This window comes from Physcomitrium patens, chromosome 6, assembly GCF_059467195.1.
Source record: "Physcomitrium patens ecotype Gransden chromosome 6, ASM5946719v1, whole genome shotgun sequence".
NCBI classification, from domain to species: domain Eukaryota; kingdom Viridiplantae; phylum Streptophyta; class Bryopsida; order Funariales; family Funariaceae; genus Physcomitrium; species Physcomitrium patens.
In genome coordinates this window covers 14165233-14185883 of record NC_143415.1, presented here as the reverse complement: position 1 = coordinate 14185883, position 20651 = coordinate 14165233, and the positions used below count along the sequence as shown (strand labels likewise).

Sequence of the window (20651 nt, the reverse complement as noted above, 5' to 3'; positions counted from 1 at the left end):
TATTTAATCAACCGAAAATGAGTTAAATGAGTATTTAATCATTTTCGGTTACGGTTTTGGTTACTTTCAAACCTTGAGTTTTAATATGTTTTGTGAATTGCTGAAAAATAATAATAAAAATAAAATAATAATAATAATAATAATAATGGGAAGAGAATTGGATTTACTTTCTACTTCGCTGAGAAATTAAAGTTGGACATTAAAAGAATAACATTCATATGAGTTTCTAAGTTTTTTTGTTCATAAGATTTGTAAATTCACATGCTAAGAAAAAGTGATGCCTCATTCTTACCTTGTTCTAGATCTGAACCGAAAAGCCTACTTGATACTAATTGATATGTAATGAAAATCAACCAATACCCACATTCGTAATGATTTCCGTTCACTATAACTAGCATATGGGTTATATCAACATTTTCATTTAATCATAAACATTGATATATTGACCTTCTTTTCATTCTTTGCCTGAAGAATGTACACGAATGTCATAAAGTTTAATACCTTGGTCATGGGAGTATATAGAATGAAAATAAAAATAATAAAAAGGTGGGAAAATGAGGAATACAAGGGCAAAAGAGAGAGTGATGCGGTGCCATGACCTGGTTTCTTCCCCAGCTTCCTCCTCCATGCGCCAGCTCAGCACACGTACCCCTCCCGCACGCACATGCATGACCTCTTCATCAAATACGATTTCGACACGTGGCGTTCATTTAAGAGCAAGTTCTATCTTAGCGCTTGCGTGTGAATAGTGCCTTTTTTGGTCCCCGGGAGGGCATGCAGCGGAGGAGTGCCCTCGCCGAAAAGGGATGTGTGTCTGTGACTCTCCCTCCGCACGCTAAGTGGCCCAATAATCAGCTGCCCACATGGCAGGTGTTGTGCTACAAACAATGCAGAGCTTTTAGCCCGTTCTCGACGTTATCTACGTTCCCATACGCTGTTCTCGTGGAAGTTGAACTGCCGCCCACGATGTTGCCATGATCCCCTCTTTTTTGAATTCAAATTCAGACAAGAGTTGGCATTGAATTTGATAATGAAGTAGATGGGCATGGAGGTCAAAGAGAGTTGACCACACTGAAAAAAATATAAAGTTAAAAATTAAGCATTAAACATTCTATCATGTCTTGTTAGTATGCTTGGTTTTTCTAAAATTTCGACTCGGTTTTGTTTCGCTTTCATTAGCTTAATGCAAGCATGAGTAATTGTAGGTTGTGGATAATGTTGTTTTGTGAAATGTTATCCAAAAACATCAGTATACTCGTAATCTTCACAGCCTTTTTTTTTTTTTTTTTTTTTTTTGTTGTGTATAATCTTAAGTTAATAAAATAATAGGTGCTCATGAGAAATAGTTCAAATCGAGTTTTAAGAAATACTTTTCATGTCTTATAAATATCCTCATCTTTAATTTTTACATTCTTTTCCCACATTGTTTATCTACATGTTGTGTAAAAGCTTTTCGGCAAAGATTTCTTTTAGTAGTTTTTTGTGATAAGGATTTATTGAGAACCTTTTACAAGAATATTGCAAAGGACGGCAGTGAACAAGTTCCCAAAAGTATTAAAGTCTTGGCTTGAGCAAGAGAAGTTTTTAAAATAATTTATTTGTTAATTTTCACATGAGTTTCATCTTATCAACAACAATAATTTGAGCTTTATTATGGGAAAAACCATTCCTTTGATTTATTTTGTAATTCGATATATACATGATTTTTTAGACTCAATTTTTTTTAAGATGCTCATGTATTTTTACATTTGATGCATTGATTAATTTTGATGACGAAGGTTTATTCAGTTGATGGTTTTCAGGGCATTGGTTTACAAAGTACCTCACCGAATTAAAATACAGACAGCTTTTGATTAGATTCAGATAATATTTTGATAAGATTACGTGCCTAAAATCAAGGTCTAAATTTGGTTTAAGTTAGTTTTGACTTGATTTTTTCGTGTTAATGTATGCCTAGTAATTCTATTCACATCTATATTAATATTGCAATTAAAATATTTATGCAATTTAAATTTATAATAAAGTTAAGCATGTAGGATCGCTTGAATCAGAGTATAATCAAATTGAAGATGTATCACGCAAAAATAGACAACAAAAAGCATCTCGTTTTTTGAATTCACCCATACATGTTTTCCGTCTTGATATTATCTTGACGTTTCCGCATCCTTTCATTACACTAATTGTGATAATTCAATAAGACTTTTTAGTAATTTAATCAACTCTTGTTGCGTGTGTGAGAGTGAGAGAGAGCATATGTGAAGTTTTGTGTGGGTGCATGTGGTTTTTATTTTATTTTAAAACTATTCCAATGGGAACGGTGAAACCCAAACCCTAATCCTGTAATTGAATGAATGTGGGGAGGGGGGGAAATGGCTCTTCGCAGGTGCAAGGAGACCTTTTCATACCCCTCCTACAAGGAAGTGAGAGCAGGAGAGAGAAGGGGAAGGGCAAGGGCAGCCCCCGATAGGTTAAAAAGCACGGACAGCCTGCCAGCAGTGCCTACCTGGAGCAACTTGGGGTAAGGGAGGCCCACAGACCCAGCCCTAAGCTCGGAGAGAAGGAAAAAGGAGGAGAGGAAAAAAGGAACACCAACAGGAACATCGGAGTAAAATTAGGTCAAATGTCCCCCCCCCCAACTTCAACCCTTAAGTAACAGGAAAAGTAAGTACCCAGTGAGTGCAGAAGAGTGAGTGAGCGAGTGATTCAGATTTTGAAGGTTTCTCCCGATTGGGATTCTTTTTATAAAATGCCACTTCACCACCACATTCCCTTTTTCCTGCCTACAAGGAACCCTGAGCTGAGATGGATCACCCAGGTTTCTCATTTTCTACATGTTTAATTATCAAGATTCTAGAATGCAGAATCACAGAAAAGTGAAGGATGCTTGAAAGCAATGATCACATATGAAATCAAAATACTCTGCTGCTGGTGGTAATAGTTGCAGTACATCTACTCCTAATAGAGAGTAATAGAGAGAGCTTGTGCAGTAGATGTCCTCTACCCCAAATAATCTCTCACCACCATCAAACCACAACCCACTGGTCTCCATTTGTGAGCTCTCACCCAGACAGACACACCAATCAACAGCCAAACAAAGTTTGCTTACTATATCTCTTTCCCTCATGAAAGGTCCACCCTATTTGCCTCTTTCTTTCTTTCTTCTTCTTCTTCTCCATTGTGTTGGCAGCTCTGATAAGCTTTGAGCTCATGACAACCTGTGTGTAAGTGTGTGTATCTTTAGCATACATCAAAACCTCTATTTTTCTCTGCCTTGTTGCCACACAAAGATGAAGCCAGCAAAGCTTGGCAAGCCACACCATTGCCACCCACCTTTGTAAAAAATCTCATGTTGGCTGTTTGTTAGTTAGTGACCAAACCCCAGACTGCACAAGTGATGAGGAAGGTGGGCAGTGACTTTACTCAAAAAAAAAAGGTTGGGAGGGGGGGTTGTTTTGTCTGACAATGTATCTACACACATAATACCCTTTGGAGCCTCCAGAACACCCTTACCCCTTCTGTCAACATAGAGCTGAGTTCTCAGATCCAGTGACATTTGTCATTGGTTCATTCATCTATGCTAGTTTGAGCAATGAAAATTAGCCATGAGTAGCAAGGTGGACTAAAGTACACTGACTACACATGAGGTTGTGCAGTGGCCAGGGCAGGAGGGAAGGAGGAAGGTTTCCTATTCTTCAGTTACATTCATGAAAAGGAATAAGGACAACATGGAAACACATGGGGTGGTATCATGCCACCTTGTTATCTCTTGTGCCAAGGTTGTAGGGTGAGGAATTAGGTCACACAGTTCGCCAGTCAACAAAACAAAACCCAGCAGAACCAAAAAAAAAACGAAAAGAAAAGAAAAGAAAAAAAGAAACAGAAAGCAATGCAACTGGGGGTGGCTTCCACTTAAAGGCCAAACACTACACTCGTAGTTATTTTCTCAGGCTGCTACATTTAAAATGGGGATAAAGTCAGGCTTCTAGACATTGCCTTGTCAGTCCCTTGCCCATCCTCTGCCTGTTTGACACTGGACTGGCACCAGGAAAATTGAATTCAGTTGATGTTTTTTTAAATTTTTTTTAAATTTATTTACTTCATTTCATGTTTTCTTACAAAGAATGGGTATTAAGAATAGGGAGATGAAATCAATGTCTGAAAAAAAGAAGGTGGAACTGAGGTATATTAAATTCAGACAAAACAAATTATCACACTATTTTCTGCTGAGATATTGATAATGAAGTAGCTGAATGGTGAAGATGAGCAAGCTTTCTTACCAATTTTTATTTTTTTAAAATAAAATCATCCAGGAAGTGGATGAATCCGGCTGACCAGTCCAACAACCAGGGTGTGGCGCAAGCATGATCCACATCAGCAGCAGCCGTGAAGTAGAACCTAAGCAACCCGAAGGGATAGATAGACAGATACCCATAACTTACATCCAGAAAATTCAAGTCAATGTGAACAGGAGCTGGGGGGGTCGGTTCTAAAAGCTGAGGTGGCGCCAGGTCAGCAGAGGGAAGAGGGGGGGAGTCGGAAAGCCGGGGCAACAGCGGCAGCAACTGCTGGTTTGTCTGCCGCATTAACTGGGACTGAATGTAAGTTACTCCAAGGTTCCAGGGCAGTACAGTATGGCAACCCGTAGCCTGGGAAAAGCAGGAAGGATTACGCCATTGAAATAAAAATTGGGGGCAAAAAAGAAAAAAAACAATTATAATGCCCGGGGGGGGGAGATTGGAAACTTCCACGACATTGCAAGCGCAAGGGCAATGGGAGCGTAGCTCGGGAACAGGCACCACCACCCGCAATTTAGTGGAGGGCGTATAACCGTGCGATGGCGGATTTTGGAATGGGCCATCATTCCTTCCTTCAAGCCCAGTTAGGTATTCATTCGCCCAACGTGCGGGCAAGGGGGTGTCATTCTTTTACAGTGACCTGCTTTATCTACAGTGCCTCGGTTGTTTTTACAGGAGGCTATTATTATTTGGCGCAACAACGCGTGTGTGGTGGCCATGGAGGAGAGGGCTCGGGGAAACGGTGGTGGTCGTGTTGGTTGAGGGTCCTGGCAGCGAGCGAGCGGGTGGGTGTGCAAGCGTGGCAGGCAGAGAGGCAGGCTTCGGGGTGGGGGTGTGAGACCTGGAAGGCCAAGGTGTAATTAGGGAGGGGAAGTGTCAGAAGGGTCCCCTTGCTCTCTTGCTTATATACTTCCCACCCTTCTGATATTTCCACAGTGGTTGCACTTAACTGGGATGTCCATCGGCTGGCTTGTGCCATCTCCACCCTTGTTCTTACTTACTTACTTAAAGACACTACTACTCTACCTCTTCTATTAGACTGGACTTGAATGCCCAGCTCGCCCTCGTCTGCGTCGTCGTCGTGTACCACCCACAAGGCCCTTTCCCCCTTTCGCCTTCCAACTGTTTGCCGCCATCCTTCCTTCCCACGAAGCCCCTCCCCCCTCCCCCCTCCCCCCCCATTATAATTCTCCATCTCCTTTCTCTGCTGTTCTCATAACCGCGTTGGGTTTCTGCCTCACTGCAACCAAGCCAGCCCTTGACTGCTCTGCTGGTCTTTGTTCGCGTTCCGAGTTCCTCTGCCTCCTTGAGAGACGCGAGACAGCGTTAATAACGGTGTGTGAGAGCAGGCGCGCCGCCTCGTGAGAGGTGAGCTTTGTCTCTGATTGGAGCGGGAATTTGGCTTTCCCTTTTGTGACAAGGGACGAGGTTGAATACGGTGATTGATTGGGAAGAAGGGCGTGCTGGTTTCGTGGTGTAGTTGGATAAGTAGGTGATTGGTATTTGTTGAGGCTCCTTGTGAAAGAGATCCGTCCGGTTTCTTTCTTGCTTCGAAAGCAGAGTTCGGTCGTTGCGAGCGTGTTACGATCATTTACTTCTTTTCCGTTTTGGAGGAAGGTTAGGAATATCACTCTTTTTCCGGGGGTGCTGTGGGTTTTTCTTAGTTGCTGCATTCTTTCTACGGTCTTCGCTAGCGGTATTGAGGAATTGGGGTGCGTCTTTAATCCTGTATCCGTGTTGTCTACTGTTCGGCTATCAATCTCAGGGTCAATTTTTTTCGCGCTCCGGAATTTAAATAGTTCGGAAAATCTCATCCTCTTCTCAATGCTGCTGGTGTAGAGAATTTTTTCCTTACCGTTAATAAGGCTTTGGGAACCATATTCTCTCTGCGGTCGCACTTCATCGAAGTTAGCGTCCGTGCTTTCCTGTCTTCGGGGGTTGCATTGTTTTGATCTATCCGTCAATTTACGTTTTCAGTTCCGAGTCCCCTCTTTTTCAGAATCGTAGATTGCGAGGAGCGTAAGTAGGTTCGTGCCTGCTGCTTTCTCTTCTCCTATCTGAAGCCCCAGGAAGCCCTGCTGGCGACCTCAAGCGTTCCGAAGTTCGCTACGACCGTGTCCTCATTCTCTCTGGTTCTTCTCAGCTTTTAGAAAATTGATTCAGTAGCGGACGAGCCGAGGCTGCGGCCTCGGCTGCTAGCCAGGAGCGTGCTGCGCCGTATTTTACTTCTATCTGCCCGACGGAAAAAATGCCCCCGCTAGCAGACCCCATGCTCTTTGATCCTTCTTTTGAGCTCACTAGTGCTCTCTGTGTGAAGTCTACAAAATCATGGTCTGTACAGAAATCATCCGACCTCTACCGTGTTGGTGGATGGGGTGCCCCGTACTACAAGATCAATTCTCGCGGCAACATGGCCGTACGACCCTTCGGTGCAAAAACTGCCCCCAATGACGAGATCGATCTAATGGATACCATCCGGGAGGTGGTGGCGAGCCAGGACAATATAACCATGCCGCTGATAATCAGGTTCCCCGACATTGTGAAGAATCGGATGGACACTTTGCAGTCAGCTTTCGACAGAGGCATCGCACGTCACAGGTATTCTGGACGATTCCAGGGGGTTTTCCCTGTGAAATGCAATCCTGATCGGTACCTAATAGAGGAGATTGTCTCCCATGGTCGCTATATTAACTTCGGCCTTGAAGCCGGATCCAAGCCCGAACTTCTACTGGTCATGGCCGCCATGTGCAGGGCCAGCAACGACGCTTTCCTGATCTGTAACGGATACAAGGATGTCGAATACGTGGAAATGGCGCTGGTAGCCCGGACCATGGGTCTGAATACTATGATTGTTTTGGAGCAGTTGGAAGAGCTCGACATTGTCATTAAGGTTAGTAACCAGTTGCAAATTCGGCCTGTCATCGGTGTGCGGGCGAAGCTGAGTACCAAACATGCAGGTCATTGGGGCGAGACCTCGGGTGAAAAAGGAAAATTTGGCCTGTCTACTTCCGAAATTGTACAGGTTGTTAAACGATTGCGGAAGGTGGATATGTCGGATTGCCTGCAGCTCCTGCACTTTCACATCGGTTCTCAGATCCCATCACTTTCCATTGTTAGAGAGGGCGTTAGCGAGGCTGCGCACATCTTTTGCGAGCTAGCGCTCATGGGTGCCAACATGAATGTCATTGACATTGGAGGTGGTCTAGGCGTGGACTATGACGGGACGCACTCTTCATCCTCTGATATGTCTATCGGCTATAATATGGAGGAATATGCGGAAACGGTTGTCGAGGCCATTAAGGATGCAACCGTCCAGAAGAATGTGAAGCAGCCTATTCTATGCTGCGAGAGCGGGCGTGCGCTCGTTTCTCACCACTCGGTGCTTGTATTCGACGTTTTTTCGGCACACAAGAATGGTGGGACTGGGTCCGACCGCGGCATTTCCTACAACATAGACGGTCTTCCTGAAGAGTTGAAGTATCTGAGGGATGATTTTGCGAGGAGTCTTGACAATGGGGACCCTGAGTGTATCTTGATGTGTGCGAAGAAGCTCAAGAACGAGAGCACCCGTCTGTTTAAGCAAGGATTGCTTGGCCTCGAGGTTCGTGCAGCCATTGACGAGTTGTTTGAAACGGTCTCTGTCTACGTTGGCCAGCAGAAAAATGATAGTTCCATGAACCTCGTGAATCAGAATGGTTGTGATGACCAATGTAGACCTCGTGAAGCAGGAAGCGACAGTTCCGCAACTTATCATATCAATTTATCCATCTTCAAGTCCATTCCGGATAGTTGGGCCATCGGTCAGCTCTTTCCATTTGTACCTCTGCATCGATTGGAGAGTCAGCCGACTGAGAGAGTCATCCTCTCTGATCTCACATGCGACAGTGACGGAAAGGTTGTGACTTTCATAGGGAATGACAAGTTCGGAGCGGAGACTGCGAATCATCTGCCCCTTCATGAGCTTGAAGATGACAAGCCCTATTACATGGGAATGTTCCTAGGAGGAGCTTATCAGGAGGTTCTTGGAAGTTTGCATAACCTCTTTGGTAATCCTCATGTCGTTCACGTAGTGCCATCGAAGAGTGCTGGCGGAGTCCGCATAACAAAGTTTCTTCCTGGTCAGAATCTGGCGAATGTGTTGTGCGCAATGAATCATGCGCCGCAATTGATGTATGAGAACCTGAAAGAACGAGTTGACAATTATTTGCGGGAGGGTACCTTGGAGAAGGAGAACGCCGAAGTGATACTGATGTCCAGTTTCAGTTCATACACATATCTTGCTCCAGATAAGCACAGCCGTGCTTTCCATCAGAACAAGTTCATTTACTCTTAAGGCACCAGTTATCGTGCCTTCTCATAAGCTCCTTTTTTTAAAAAATATATTAATTTTTTCTTTTAGGTTTTTAAGTTTCGCTGTCCAGTTATACAGATTTAGGCATGGGCTTTGCATTCACCGTGGGATTGACAGTGTCCATGGTGTTCGGAGATTATTGTTTCTCGCCCAATTCTACACATTCATTCTACCCAATAGACGCTGCACTTTACCAATTGCGAAGTTGTGTATTTTGTCCTCTACGTTCACTTTCACATTTTATCGAATTCGGCACGAAGTTTAAAGAATGTTACCATGCTCGCAAGAGTTTTTTTGAAATTTCACTTGCCAAATGAGTCCTTGTGTATTACATCTCTTCGAGTGAAATTCAACTCTTCCACTGCTTGAATTACACGTAAATGAATTTGGAAGAAATGGCCATTGTGGTATTCTAATCGCTCTACATCTCCTTCGGCGGTGGACAATCTGAGGTTGTGTATAAATTAAGAGTCCATGGAATAGTGCGTCTTTAGACCATCAGATAGTACTGTGCTGGTGCGTCCACTTTTAGAAAGACATTAGCTGTGTTATGAAGGTTACTGTTCCCTTTTTCTTCTTCTAATAGCATGTGCAGTAACCCTCCAATCATTCATTGCAAGGTTGGACCTATTGCTGGTACGATTGGTTCAGCATCTTTTATGGAATAGGAGTTGATAATGAAGTTCTACACTCTTGAGACTGTTTTTCTCACTTTCTGGCCAGTACCAGTGTATTTCTGTTGAGTTCATAGAAGTACCTATAATATCATCTATGTTGGAGTGGTATTTAGAGCCTGCCATTCATCTTCTTAACAATCAGTACTGGTTAGTGGCTGTGGGGCATAAACATTATTAAGTTTGTCTGTTTGTTTGCTTTTATTTCTTCTTTATCCCTTCTTTTCAGAATATGTATTTTATGACACTGTATATATTTTTGGAACATAATAGAATCATTATCTCCATGGTAGCATACATGAAGCAATGTTAGACAACTAAAAGCTGGAATTTGAACCAAACACCTCATGGTACCAACCTGCCATCCTTTGGCAGTTAAAGACCTAATATGCATTATACCTTCAATCAATATATGTTATACCTTCAGTCAGCTATGCTGCATTACTTGCTGTGATGTGTTGGTGCACTGTGGTTTCTGGTGGCCTCATTGAGAGATCCCTCAGACAGTTTCTTTACTTTGAACTTTCTTCACATTAAATCTTATTGCCTGAGCAGGTGGAAATTCTGGTATGCAGCACATTGTTCCCTTTGAATTGTCAGCACCTCTAGTTCAAATGGGATAATTTTGCCTTAAGTGATGATAAACAAAGTTTTGCAAGTACTAAGAATGTTAAAGTTGTCTTTCACATGCTTGATTAGTTGCATGATTATTATTTTACTTGTAGAAGTTCTGAACACAAGTGAGCATGTTTTTTAATTGCTGCAACAAAAGACCTAAAGACACTATTAAATATAAAAAACTACATTTGATTTATATACAAAAAAATCAACCAATCAATTTTCATTAAATCCATTCTATTTGAATATTTATGATATAAATTAGAGACAATGAACAAAGTACTTTGTTACACACACACACACTCTCTCTCCCTCTTCATATATTCCATCTGCATAAAATCTTGGTCCCTCTGGAATAAGTGATACTGTGATGTCATGACATAAATTCATTCACTGCCCTTTGGAAAATACATTATTTTTTTCATATCAAAACTAATGCCTCATACAAATGTGGTGGATACAAAAGGGTGTATGCACATATATATATATATATATATATATATATGTATACATATGTGTACATATATATGTATATATATATATATATATATGTATACATATATAACTTTTTAGGGTTTCAAGGGAATCAGTGATGAGAAGGAGAGATGGATGGTGCCAGCCAGCAGTGGGGTTACATCATGAGAATACACCATCTGTTATCACAAGTGTGAGAATGCACGAAGTAGTTGTGGTAGCAGCAGCACATTAGTGAGAAGGTGTTTGAGGGGAAGGGGATGGATACCCACTTGATGTTCATATTGTTTCTCATGGGTAATGCCATAAGTAACCTCTCTCATCATTCAATGAATAGGAAGGAATCTTGGTTGATTTTTGTGTGTGCCTATATATGAATATATATATATATATATATATATATATAATATTTTTTCCATTTTAAAACTTTGAATAATCATTTTTTAAACTTGACTAGTTATGTTGGGTTTTTGAAGTATCTTGATATGGATAATATGGTAATGAATAATTATAAATGTGATTGTTATTTTTAGGGTATCATTAATGTCACCACAATTTTTTCTATTGCCACCACAACATCCCATCCATTCAATTTTTTTCTATTATTAAATTTTTGTACTATGAAAAAGATTATCAATATTTTTAATATGTTTTTTTCTAAAAATATATAGAAAGTAAATTTAATTTTAATAAAATATAATTTAAAATTTTAATAAAAATAAGAAGTAGTGACAATAGAAAAAAATTATTATGACAACAAAAAAAAAACTATAATAACATGCAGTGGATGGAAAATTGTGGTGACAATAGCAAAAAACCATGGTGCCATTAGCAACACCCTATTCATCTTAGATAAAGTTTGAAGGTTAAGGAACAATTTTGAAAAAAGAAAAAAGAAATATCACTTTTATAGTAGTTTAATGAAAAAAAAACATCATTTAAAAGACAATCCAATGTAGGGATAGATAAAGAAACAAATAGTGAAGGCATGAAATAAAGAATATGTGTGTGAAAGTAAAGGCATGTGTTCCTCCCCCTTGTAAAGAAGATGTGGATGTGGAAATAGGTTCTGTGGATGACAAATGTAAGCAAGAGAGAGTGAGATAGAGACTTGGGGGACAATGGGTGGGTAAGTAAATGAGCAAGTGTGTGAGAGTATGTGTCTTTAGTGATGGATGTGTGGGGGTGGATTTGCCAATGCTTTTGGATTTCAACATGATGTAGATGTGTTTTTTTGTAATAGATGTAGAATGCAATGTTTTGCTCTAGGAAACAAAGCAGAAAAATAAATAAATATGTTTCTTAAATAAAACAACTTAGGGGGGATAAATCAACAAGATAAACTAGAGGAGACAAAAACCATCTCTAATTGGTTGCATATCTCATAGTTTTCATCAAAAGTGAAGCAATAACTCAACTTAGGATCAATTAGAGATCAAATTCTGCATGCTATTGGTGCAGATTGTCGAAAGTAGCATTGCAAGCTCACCAAGTGTGGAGCTCAAAAACTCCCAATCAAGGTTATGAAAAACAATGTTGCTTCTGCAGCTGTGGTGGATTCCATGCGGTCTTCAATTTCTTGCCTTTGTCTTCTTGCATGGCATTGTTGAATTGCTAGTTAAGAACTAATTTTTTTTGGTGGTATTAGACATTAGAAGTTATTCAAAAATTTTGATTTGCTACTTAAATTAATGATTCTAGTACATATGTCTTATTTTCATTACAAAGATAGCACCAACCAAATGCAAATATTGGTACATGGCCAATGGCATGGGTTTCCACTAATATATATATATATACATATATACACACACACTTATTCAATTGTATGTACACAAGTACATATATGTACTTAAGACAAACAAACAGACACAGAGGTCCTTCTCATTCAACGGAGGCTTCTTCCTGATCTGTCCTTAACAGAGATCACTCAAAGAAGCTCGGGAGGGAGGAATTTCAGAAGTAGAAACGATGGATGGATGAATGGATGAGTGGATGAATTTCAGGATGTAATATGGATAATAAATTAGTAAAGGGATGAGTGGATTATCACACTGACTCAAGATGGGCACCTGGAGATGGAGAGGCCGATAGTTAGTCATTCTGGACACACATTTCATAATAATAATAATAAAAAGGAGGCAATGAACCAATCAATCAATCAACCATCCAACCAACCATCTAACCAAACTTCCTCTGCCCTCCACTTCTTGTGGGCTGGGTCAAGGAAAGACCAACGCAAAAAAGTATAAAGTCACTAACAAGTAAAAAAGAGGATTGAAATTAAAGGCAAACAAAAAGACAAAAGAGAAAAAACCGAAGGGGCTACTATCAAGCACCTTCTGGAAAGGTATGTGCTGCTTGCTGTGTGGCTGGGAAGAGTGGCTTCTTTGGCAAATTCATCAAGTGTGTATAACTTGTGGCTTCCCACCGTGCAAAAAGAAAGCACAAATTCACGTTCGATGGAAAACTTGGTGAATTTGTGAATTGAATTGTAAATTTTTTGCTTACAAGTAATTAATTGATTGTTGGAAAAGCTGCAAAGTGATTGGTCTTAATTGCATGTATTTGATGAATATAGTAGACAAATCAATTATATTATCTTTTTGCATAGTTTTGATACACATTCTTCGATCTATTTTTATGCACTCATTTCATTTAAACATTACATGTTGAAAAACCTGGAAAAACTCTGCCTTTTTTTTTTTTTTTTTTTTTTTTAATCATAAGCATAAGATAGGCTAAGTTTTTTTATGAAACCAAGTTATAGAAAGCTGTTGGTCTTACTTCCAAGATTGGATTTAGGCATTTGATTATTGATTTGTGCAAAGAAAAAAATTTGTTTTTTTTTATATTTACAAACTAAATACGAAGGATTTTACACATTGTTTTACTACAACGCCATCATTCATTCGGGAATCTCTGTTTGGTGCAAACTTAACTGTTTGCTGTCACTTGTCTGAGAGGCTGACAATTAGAGTAACTTAACGGTCTGCTACCGATGACTTCAAAAGATTCAAATCATGCAAGAGAATTGCAGCTGGATCACTAGTTGCTGGATTATCTCGGCAACCTCTGCCACTTTTCATGAGAACTCTAGTGCGTTTATCATGATCTACATGTGCAGGTTTGCTTGTATTCATCTTTACGTTTGGACTTTCCATGTATTCTCAAAAAAACGAGTCAACCTGAGAGAGCACACCACGCACAATCCCACAATTGGTGTGCAGTGGTTATATTCACATTTTACCTTGCAGATTTATACACAGTGGCCTCTTTCCTCTCTGCCATCCACGACAACTCTGACCCATGTGAGTTACAAAGGCCTGCGGCGATTTATCCTCCACGTTAGCCATGTTCCATTAGACATAAGAAGTAGAATTCGTCCAAAGTTCGCAAAAGAAGGACGACTTGGGTAACACAACCCTCGGAGTACGAGCCCTTCAAGCCAGGTGACTTCAGTCTATTACTTGACATGTGACAGCTGTCAGTGATTCGTCACCAAGTAGAAGGGAGAAGAAAGTCTTTCTATCATAGATTTCTTTTTTCCTTCAGTTTTTTCGGTACTTCGCAGAGACCATGTTTCAAATGGCACACTGGTGCGCAGACTGTCAACTGGTTCAGGGTTTGTGTTTCATTCCTGGTGTCAGACAACACGCCGAGCAAATTCAAGGAAATAATACAACCGCAACTGCCTGCTTTCTCAAATTGCCAGGACAGCGGGGTTTTGAGCCGCTTGTAGGTCTTAATTTAACACAGGTACAGGAATTTTCCTTCCGTGCACCTGAAATACACCTGCTCTTCGTTGCTGGATGTTTTCCTCAAGCATTTCGGGAGGATAGTTACATGGCCCTTTCTTGTTAAGACACAGTCTTGTGTCTACATAATGCCAGTTAGTGATGTTTGTTTAGTGTAAATTATCTCCAACCCCGAATTTTATATGTGTCCCGTAATGTTAACCTTCCCCTCCGGTTTTGGCCTCTTTGCCCTTTCCGCGTTGTTAACCTCGTGCAAGAATGCGCAGCTAGATCCGTTCCTGCAACCCCTGGAAGTGCTGAAGTATAAGCAAGCCTTACGAGATTTTCCCCGAGATTGACCTAACCGACTGGGTTGATCGCTGTCACCTTGTCTTACTGAAAGTGCTGCCATCTCAACAACATCCCTCCCTGCCCATCTCGCTCTAGAATCAGGCCTCTCAGACCTCTCCGTACGCTCTGCACTTTCTATCCTCCTCTCCCTGTCAGGACCAATTGTTTTGGGCCACGCAACCCCTCGATAGCTGTTTCCGGTATCAATTGCTCCTGCTCCTCCCAACACACTCTCTTCATCTTTTCTTCCATGCTGTGAAATAAGGTCCTTGTAATATTGTTCACCTCGCTGTGAAATGGGGCGCCCTGAACCAGACACAGCTGGCTGGTCATAGCCAGCAGAGAGTTGGGATATAGAAGAGAGGGGAATAGACCCGGAAGGTCCATACCCTTGTCCCGGTTGAGGAGGTGCTTGACCAAGTCCGTTGGTACCTGGAGGTGCTCCAAAGCCAGGCGGCCTGTCATAACCATGGCTCGTGTGAAGATCTTCCACAACTGCCGGTGCTTCAGCGTATCGTTGTCCACCCTTATTCTGGTCAGTCATCGTAGGATTCCAAACTCGTCCATTTCCACGAGCTCCCATTCCATTGTGATCCACACTGTCTGGGTTTCTGCGATTTACTCCATGATTTCCTGGCGGATTCTGTGCCAGCTTCTCAGAAAGACTCTGAAGCATGGAAGGGTTTGTAAGGAATTTAATGAGCAACTCTCGATCTATCATCGTTGCATCATTTGATTGCTGTAATGCCGCGTAGGCAGCGGCGGTAGCTGCGGCAACGTCTGGTTCCGTCCCTCCCTCCGTTGTGCGAGCAGGGAGGGCCATAGATCCTATGCGACCGTTGAACGTGTTCATGGTCTGCACAGCAGTGCCATTCGGGGGAACTAGGTTTTTACTTATAGTGATGGGTGGTCCGTATGCTGATGCTGTGGATGTTGCTAATAGGAAGCTATTATTATCTTGAGGAGCTTCTGGAAACCAATTTCGAGATTTCACATGCGTGCTTGAAGAGGGAAACCCTGGTGGAGGAGACACAGATTTTTGGCCTGCATGTCGAGTTTAGAAGTTCAAACCACCGTGTCAATATTAATTGAAGTGAATTCAAAGAACAATACTGCAGAAGTGTCGCAACATCGCAGAGAGCGTCCAAACTTAAACGGAAGGACAGGTAACGACGACAACTGGCTCTCTTCCTACAACCCAGGACTAAAAACAACAGGAACAATGAGCTCATGTCAAGGCTTACCTTACATAGATACAAATACCAAACACTACAAGAACAAGGCTCACCTGAAAAAGACTCTTGTAGACGTTCATATGTGCTATCTGAAGGTGTTAAACCTTCATCTACATCAGGCAACTCATCATCTTCTAATGGAACAACTGGGATTATGAGTGTGTTTGAATCGTCTGAATCGAAAGGCAAGTGGACTTCGGAAGGCTCTGCTGGACTGGAAAGCAATAAGCCATGTGGTATTAGAAAGTGTCACATGCAAGCAGTTGCACCAACTAGCTCACAACCATTTTGCAGCAAGTAACGGGGATGCTCAATGCCAAAGCAAATTCATCAGTTTATGACTTCCAAAGTAGCACGGAATCTTCATATGGAATACAAATAACAACGAAACAAAAATGACGACTATCAACGTACCTTTCAGGAATAGCCGAGGGTCGAGGATAAACGGCCTCAAGTGTCCTGTTTTCTCGCTGTTTTTGAGCGAACACTTCTTTACTGTCTCCACCAGCCATGACGAGCCAAGCTGGGTCCAGTTTGAACTGAATCAAAACACATTCGACATCAGATGCTCCACTCATTGCCATAGAAAGCTTGGTCAAAACAAAACAAACTGAAAACTAAGAACTGCAAACTTCGTTGAGCAATTGTTTACATCCAGCACCTCGATCACAGGCATAGTACTCGGAAAAAGAAACAAAATTAGACATTGTTCATTCAAAGGGCATTCGATTAGAAAGCGGCCTAGCAATAACACAAAGCAAACTGGATACATAAACTGCGAACTTCTTTGAGCAAGATCACGCGCATCCAGCTCCTCAATCTGAGTCAATAGCCTCTGTCATACGTTCGGAGAAAGATATCTAAATCTGACACTATGCATCGAAAAGAGTAATCGATTGGGAAGTGACAATGAATCCCCGCGGAGAAAACTCTAACCTCCTTTAAAAATTAGGATCATCTGCACAGATTCGAACAATGCGTGACAAGAAAGTTACCTAACTAAATGATGAATGGGATGAACTGTGCACTGCAGAAAGGAACTTACATGTTCTGGAACCCGCCATGGCACAGATGGAAAGATGGCTGCTATAACTGGCTTTGTTCCCATTGACATGGAAGGTCCAAATCCTGGAGGAAGATCCACAGGAACCACAGGATTCAATGCATGCATAAACCTCGCCTTTTTGGCCTGGAGAAGATCTTGAAGCATGATACTAGATTGGGCAGGTGCATCTTCTGCTGCAAAGAGCCGCACCTGCGTCACATATTTGCACATAAATCAGTTTGCGCGCCTAGTACAGAAGTAAAAGTGCTTCGTTGGTAATTTCAGAAAGGAAGAGTCGCCTGCGTACACCAGGTCTTGACACAGAGATGGAAGATAAGTAACAAAGGTATCATGTCTTTCGAGACAGGAAGCACAGCCGTTTGAGACAAGACACTCTTTGTCTCCTGAGCCGCCTCCTGATTAAGACAGAAATGACAAATTTCTCACAGCGAGCTAGTAGGAAACGTAGGAATTTAGAGTATGACATTGATATTTCAACGTGTTTTCGTCGTCATATACTTCGTCAAGAGGTGAGCCCCATGAAAAAATGCACATGAAACGCAGTATTGATATGAGACCTTCCGTTTGCGCAGTAATGAGCTGTTTCAAAACATTGCAGAGGTAGCAGGAAGCTGTGTCATTCTCGTAAAGATACTCTGACCTTCACAAATGCTATTCGTATTGAAGCTGTATGTATGTCTTTCAGTGTGACAGTCAAAACTAGCTGTCTTCCAAGTTGAAGGTGATGTAAACGATCGGACTGCATGTCAGCCGTAACAGATGGATTCCAGATTTACAAGATTTGGTTACAAGTCCTTGTGCCTTCAATTTACAGAAACATTTCTTTATTCAACACCCTCCATTGAGCTCTGGATATGTTTGTAAGCTAAAACGCGCACCTCTCCGCAATAAATTAAACTTAGACAATAGACCAATTTACTACTTCGAAATCCTACTCCTAACCGCGATGCCTAGTTAAGACTTGATTAATAACCGGACCACGTACCTAAAGACAAAGAAGCAAGATAGAGTACAGGGAAAACATTTCATTCTTCAGATTCCCGTGAACAGGAAAACAAGGAATACTAGACGGAGCAAACAGTAACGCGTAAATTTATCAGAACTATCTACAAAACATCGGGAATTGAGGACAGCACCGACGTTTTCACAAGAGAAGCACAAAGTACACCTTAAAACTTCATATGTGGAAAAGACGATAACTAAGTCGGAGAATGAAGAGAAGTAATAACGTAACTCAACATACACGTATCTCAGTTAGCCTGCTTTAACACATTGTAAGAACAAGGTGTTCCACTGAAAATTCTTCAGGAACTCCAAACTATCCTACAAAGACATGACTGAGACCTTGCACAACAACTCTTGAATCTCGGAAAGAGCTACCCTCGTTCCCCTAAATCTTCCGGGGGAGACATCTAATTGATTCACCAATGCAGATGATCGGCACGTTTTAATAAGTAAGCCGATGTGTACGTAACAGATTCAATTCATTACGCGTCATTATCCTTTTTCAGAACGGTATTGTTTTTATGGCCTGTATTCGAGCTCCTTGACAGATTTCACAAAGATTGTATTTATGCTTTCTCATAAATTTCACGAAGATTGTGTTGACACAATCGTAAGTGATGTATTGTTCCGGATTCTGCTGAATTTCCAGATGGTAGCGATTTCTCAAATATTTCCTGAGATATCGTTTGCAATATATGTTACCCGTTCATGGCTCTTCCATTTCCAACCCTCGCTCTTTAGAATTTGACCAGTTAGGATTTAATACGTCTTCACACTTTCATTCACTTTGAAACTTACCGCCTGAGGTCTGAGACAAAGATAGGAAATACTAATCTTTGCACACCAAAAACAAGAAAAAATTTGGCATAAGGGAGAAACGTTAGATGGAGGAGGAGGAATGACCTGACACAGGTTGTCTTCTGAGGCCCATGACACTTTCTTACTCACTCTTGCCTGGTTTGGGACGATTGTTTCCGGAACGGGCTGAACAGGAAGTGTTCCCGCAACTGCCCCTTCGAAACCTGGAGGTAGAGAAGAAACAGCGGCCATCGCGAACACTTGACTACTTTTTTCACTCACCAAATAACCGTGGAAGCGTGAAGCCCTAACAAAAATACCTGACAAAATGCGTACCGTTCTTAAATTTTACCCCATCAGCCCTTATATCCACTCACTACACAACAGATTCACTCAACCCTAGAACCAAGTCAACGCTCTCAAGCTCTCCTTGAACTCCCAAATAGTACCTCCCTACAAACACTTCAAGCCTCTAGCTCTCCTATCAGATCACCACCCCATCTTATCACACCGCCGCCTGCCAAACCCCGAACACTCCACACACAAACACACGCACTCAACTTTCACCCGAACAACATACGAAAGCCACAGAAATGAACAAACTCTAAAGCTAACGACACACATGCGCACGCGCGCAAGACTACCTCTATGACACCACCTGGCTCCAAGACCGAGAGGAGGCACTTTCAAACACTGAGGCTCACGAGACTGATGATCGAGCGCCAACAAGCCCTGCTAGAGCCACTTCAGTAGGGCAACCGGCAGTGCAAAAACGCGTGACGAAGTGCACGCAGAGAGGAAGAATCGCGAAGGAAGTGCTGGCCGGAGAGGAGTAAGTGATACATGGCCAGGGGAGAAGGTGTACAAGGCAAGGCCAGTCGAGATCCGATCCGCCCAGTGGGAGCGAGCGAGCGAGCGAGCGAGCGAAAGACAATGGCGTCGAGGCACGGTGACTGAGAAAAGGCAAAGTGTGTCATTAGGGTTTCGACTGCACCGCGGGCGGGCGGGATCTGGCAAACGCGAGCGCGTGGGCAGAGGCGTGAGTAGCCATCCATCGATCATTCATCCATGTGGATGAACACTTGGAGAAGCCCAATCTTTTCGTCGTACCATTCTGGGATTCATTCTGTTCGTGTGGATGAATGAAGAAGTATTGTGATAGGATTCATCCCTCAACATTCATTCTACTTTCCAGAGGGTCACCACTTTCATGACTAATAACATGGTGCCATTTGCACCCATTGTCTTCCTTTTTTATTACTCTATTTCTGTTGTCAGCTTGTTTCCTGTTGTAGTAATCAGAGGCAAAAACTGATGCAGCAGTAAGTTATGCCATGCATTGTATTGTATGCAAGTATGTATATGTGTATATAAATATATATATATATAGAGAGAGAGAGAGAGATATATATATATATATATATATATATATAGGGAATTGTTATATTGTCCCAGGCATTTATTAAATTGATCCATCTATCATAACCATCATCAAAAAAATTCTCCACTGCCAGATTTGCAATGGACAAAAAAAACTAACAGTTCAAAGGTAATATCTTAACAAGATTATTTGATCTAAAAAGAAAAAGAGATAATCTACCACCAATAAAAAAACTGAAATAGTTTTCATCATCTCAAATAGATAATGTTGATATATTATAGCATTTTTGATTAATTATATAAATATACAGTTATTATATATATATATATATATATATATATTATTTTTTACTATCCACATCAAGCAACATCTTTTAAAACATAAATCAAATTTTGAAATAAGCTTTGTTGTTATATTGAATATTCAAATATTAGTACAGAGCCAATGTGTTGTCATGCTAGAATTTTATAAACTTTTAGTGGCTAAACATTGTAATTTCAATAAGAAGTTTTAACTATTTTTCGAAATAATTGGTAAATTCAAATGTTGAAGTTCAACAGAGAATTTAAACTTTAAGACGACATATGTACCATATTTTTTAAAACTAAAAATATCTTTCATCACTTTTAAAACTATTATTTATTTTAAAATAACCTTAGTATTTTC

At 41.2% G+C, this 20651-nt stretch overlaps 2 protein-coding genes and 1 long non-coding RNA gene across 5 annotated transcripts; 2 read left to right on the top strand and 1 right to left on the bottom strand.

The window, feature by feature from the left end:
• The first annotated feature begins 1280 nt into the window (after positions 1 to 1280).
• On the top strand, positions 1281 to 4251 carry LOC149989174 (uncharacterized). 3 transcript variants are annotated; one of them, XR_016503406.1, is made up of 3 exons: positions 1281 to 1551; positions 1803 to 2518; positions 3654 to 4251. It is a non-coding gene; the product is annotated as an uncharacterized LOC149989174 (long non-coding RNA). The 3 variants fall into 3 exon arrangements; XR_016503405.1 differs by having other exon boundaries at positions 1464 to 2518; XR_016503407.1 differs by having other exon boundaries at positions 1464 to 2615.
• Positions 4252 to 5211: 960 nt separating this feature from the next.
• Positions 5212 to 8915, top strand: LOC112283380 (arginine decarboxylase). Its single transcript, XM_024521996.3, has one exon. The coding sequence runs from the start codon at positions 6544 to 6546 to the stop codon at positions 8626 to 8628; it is 2085 nt and encodes a 694-aa protein (XP_024377764.1). The 5' UTR covers positions 5212 to 6543; the 3' UTR covers positions 8629 to 8915.
• A 4686-nt stretch (positions 8916 to 13601) lies between these two features.
• On the bottom strand, positions 13602 to 19535 carry LOC112283949 (zinc finger CCCH domain-containing protein 6). The gene is made up of 5 exons (XM_024523365.3): positions 18710 to 19535; positions 16781 to 16990; positions 16150 to 16274; positions 15789 to 15949; positions 13602 to 15544 (listed from the first exon to the last, which is right to left on the bottom strand). Exons 1-5 carry the CDS (start codon positions 18854 to 18856, stop codon positions 14349 to 14351), a joined length of 1839 nt encoding a protein of 612 aa, XP_024379133.1. The 5' UTR covers positions 18857 to 19535; the 3' UTR covers positions 13602 to 14348.
• Between the last annotated feature and the right edge of the window lie 1116 nt (positions 19536 to 20651).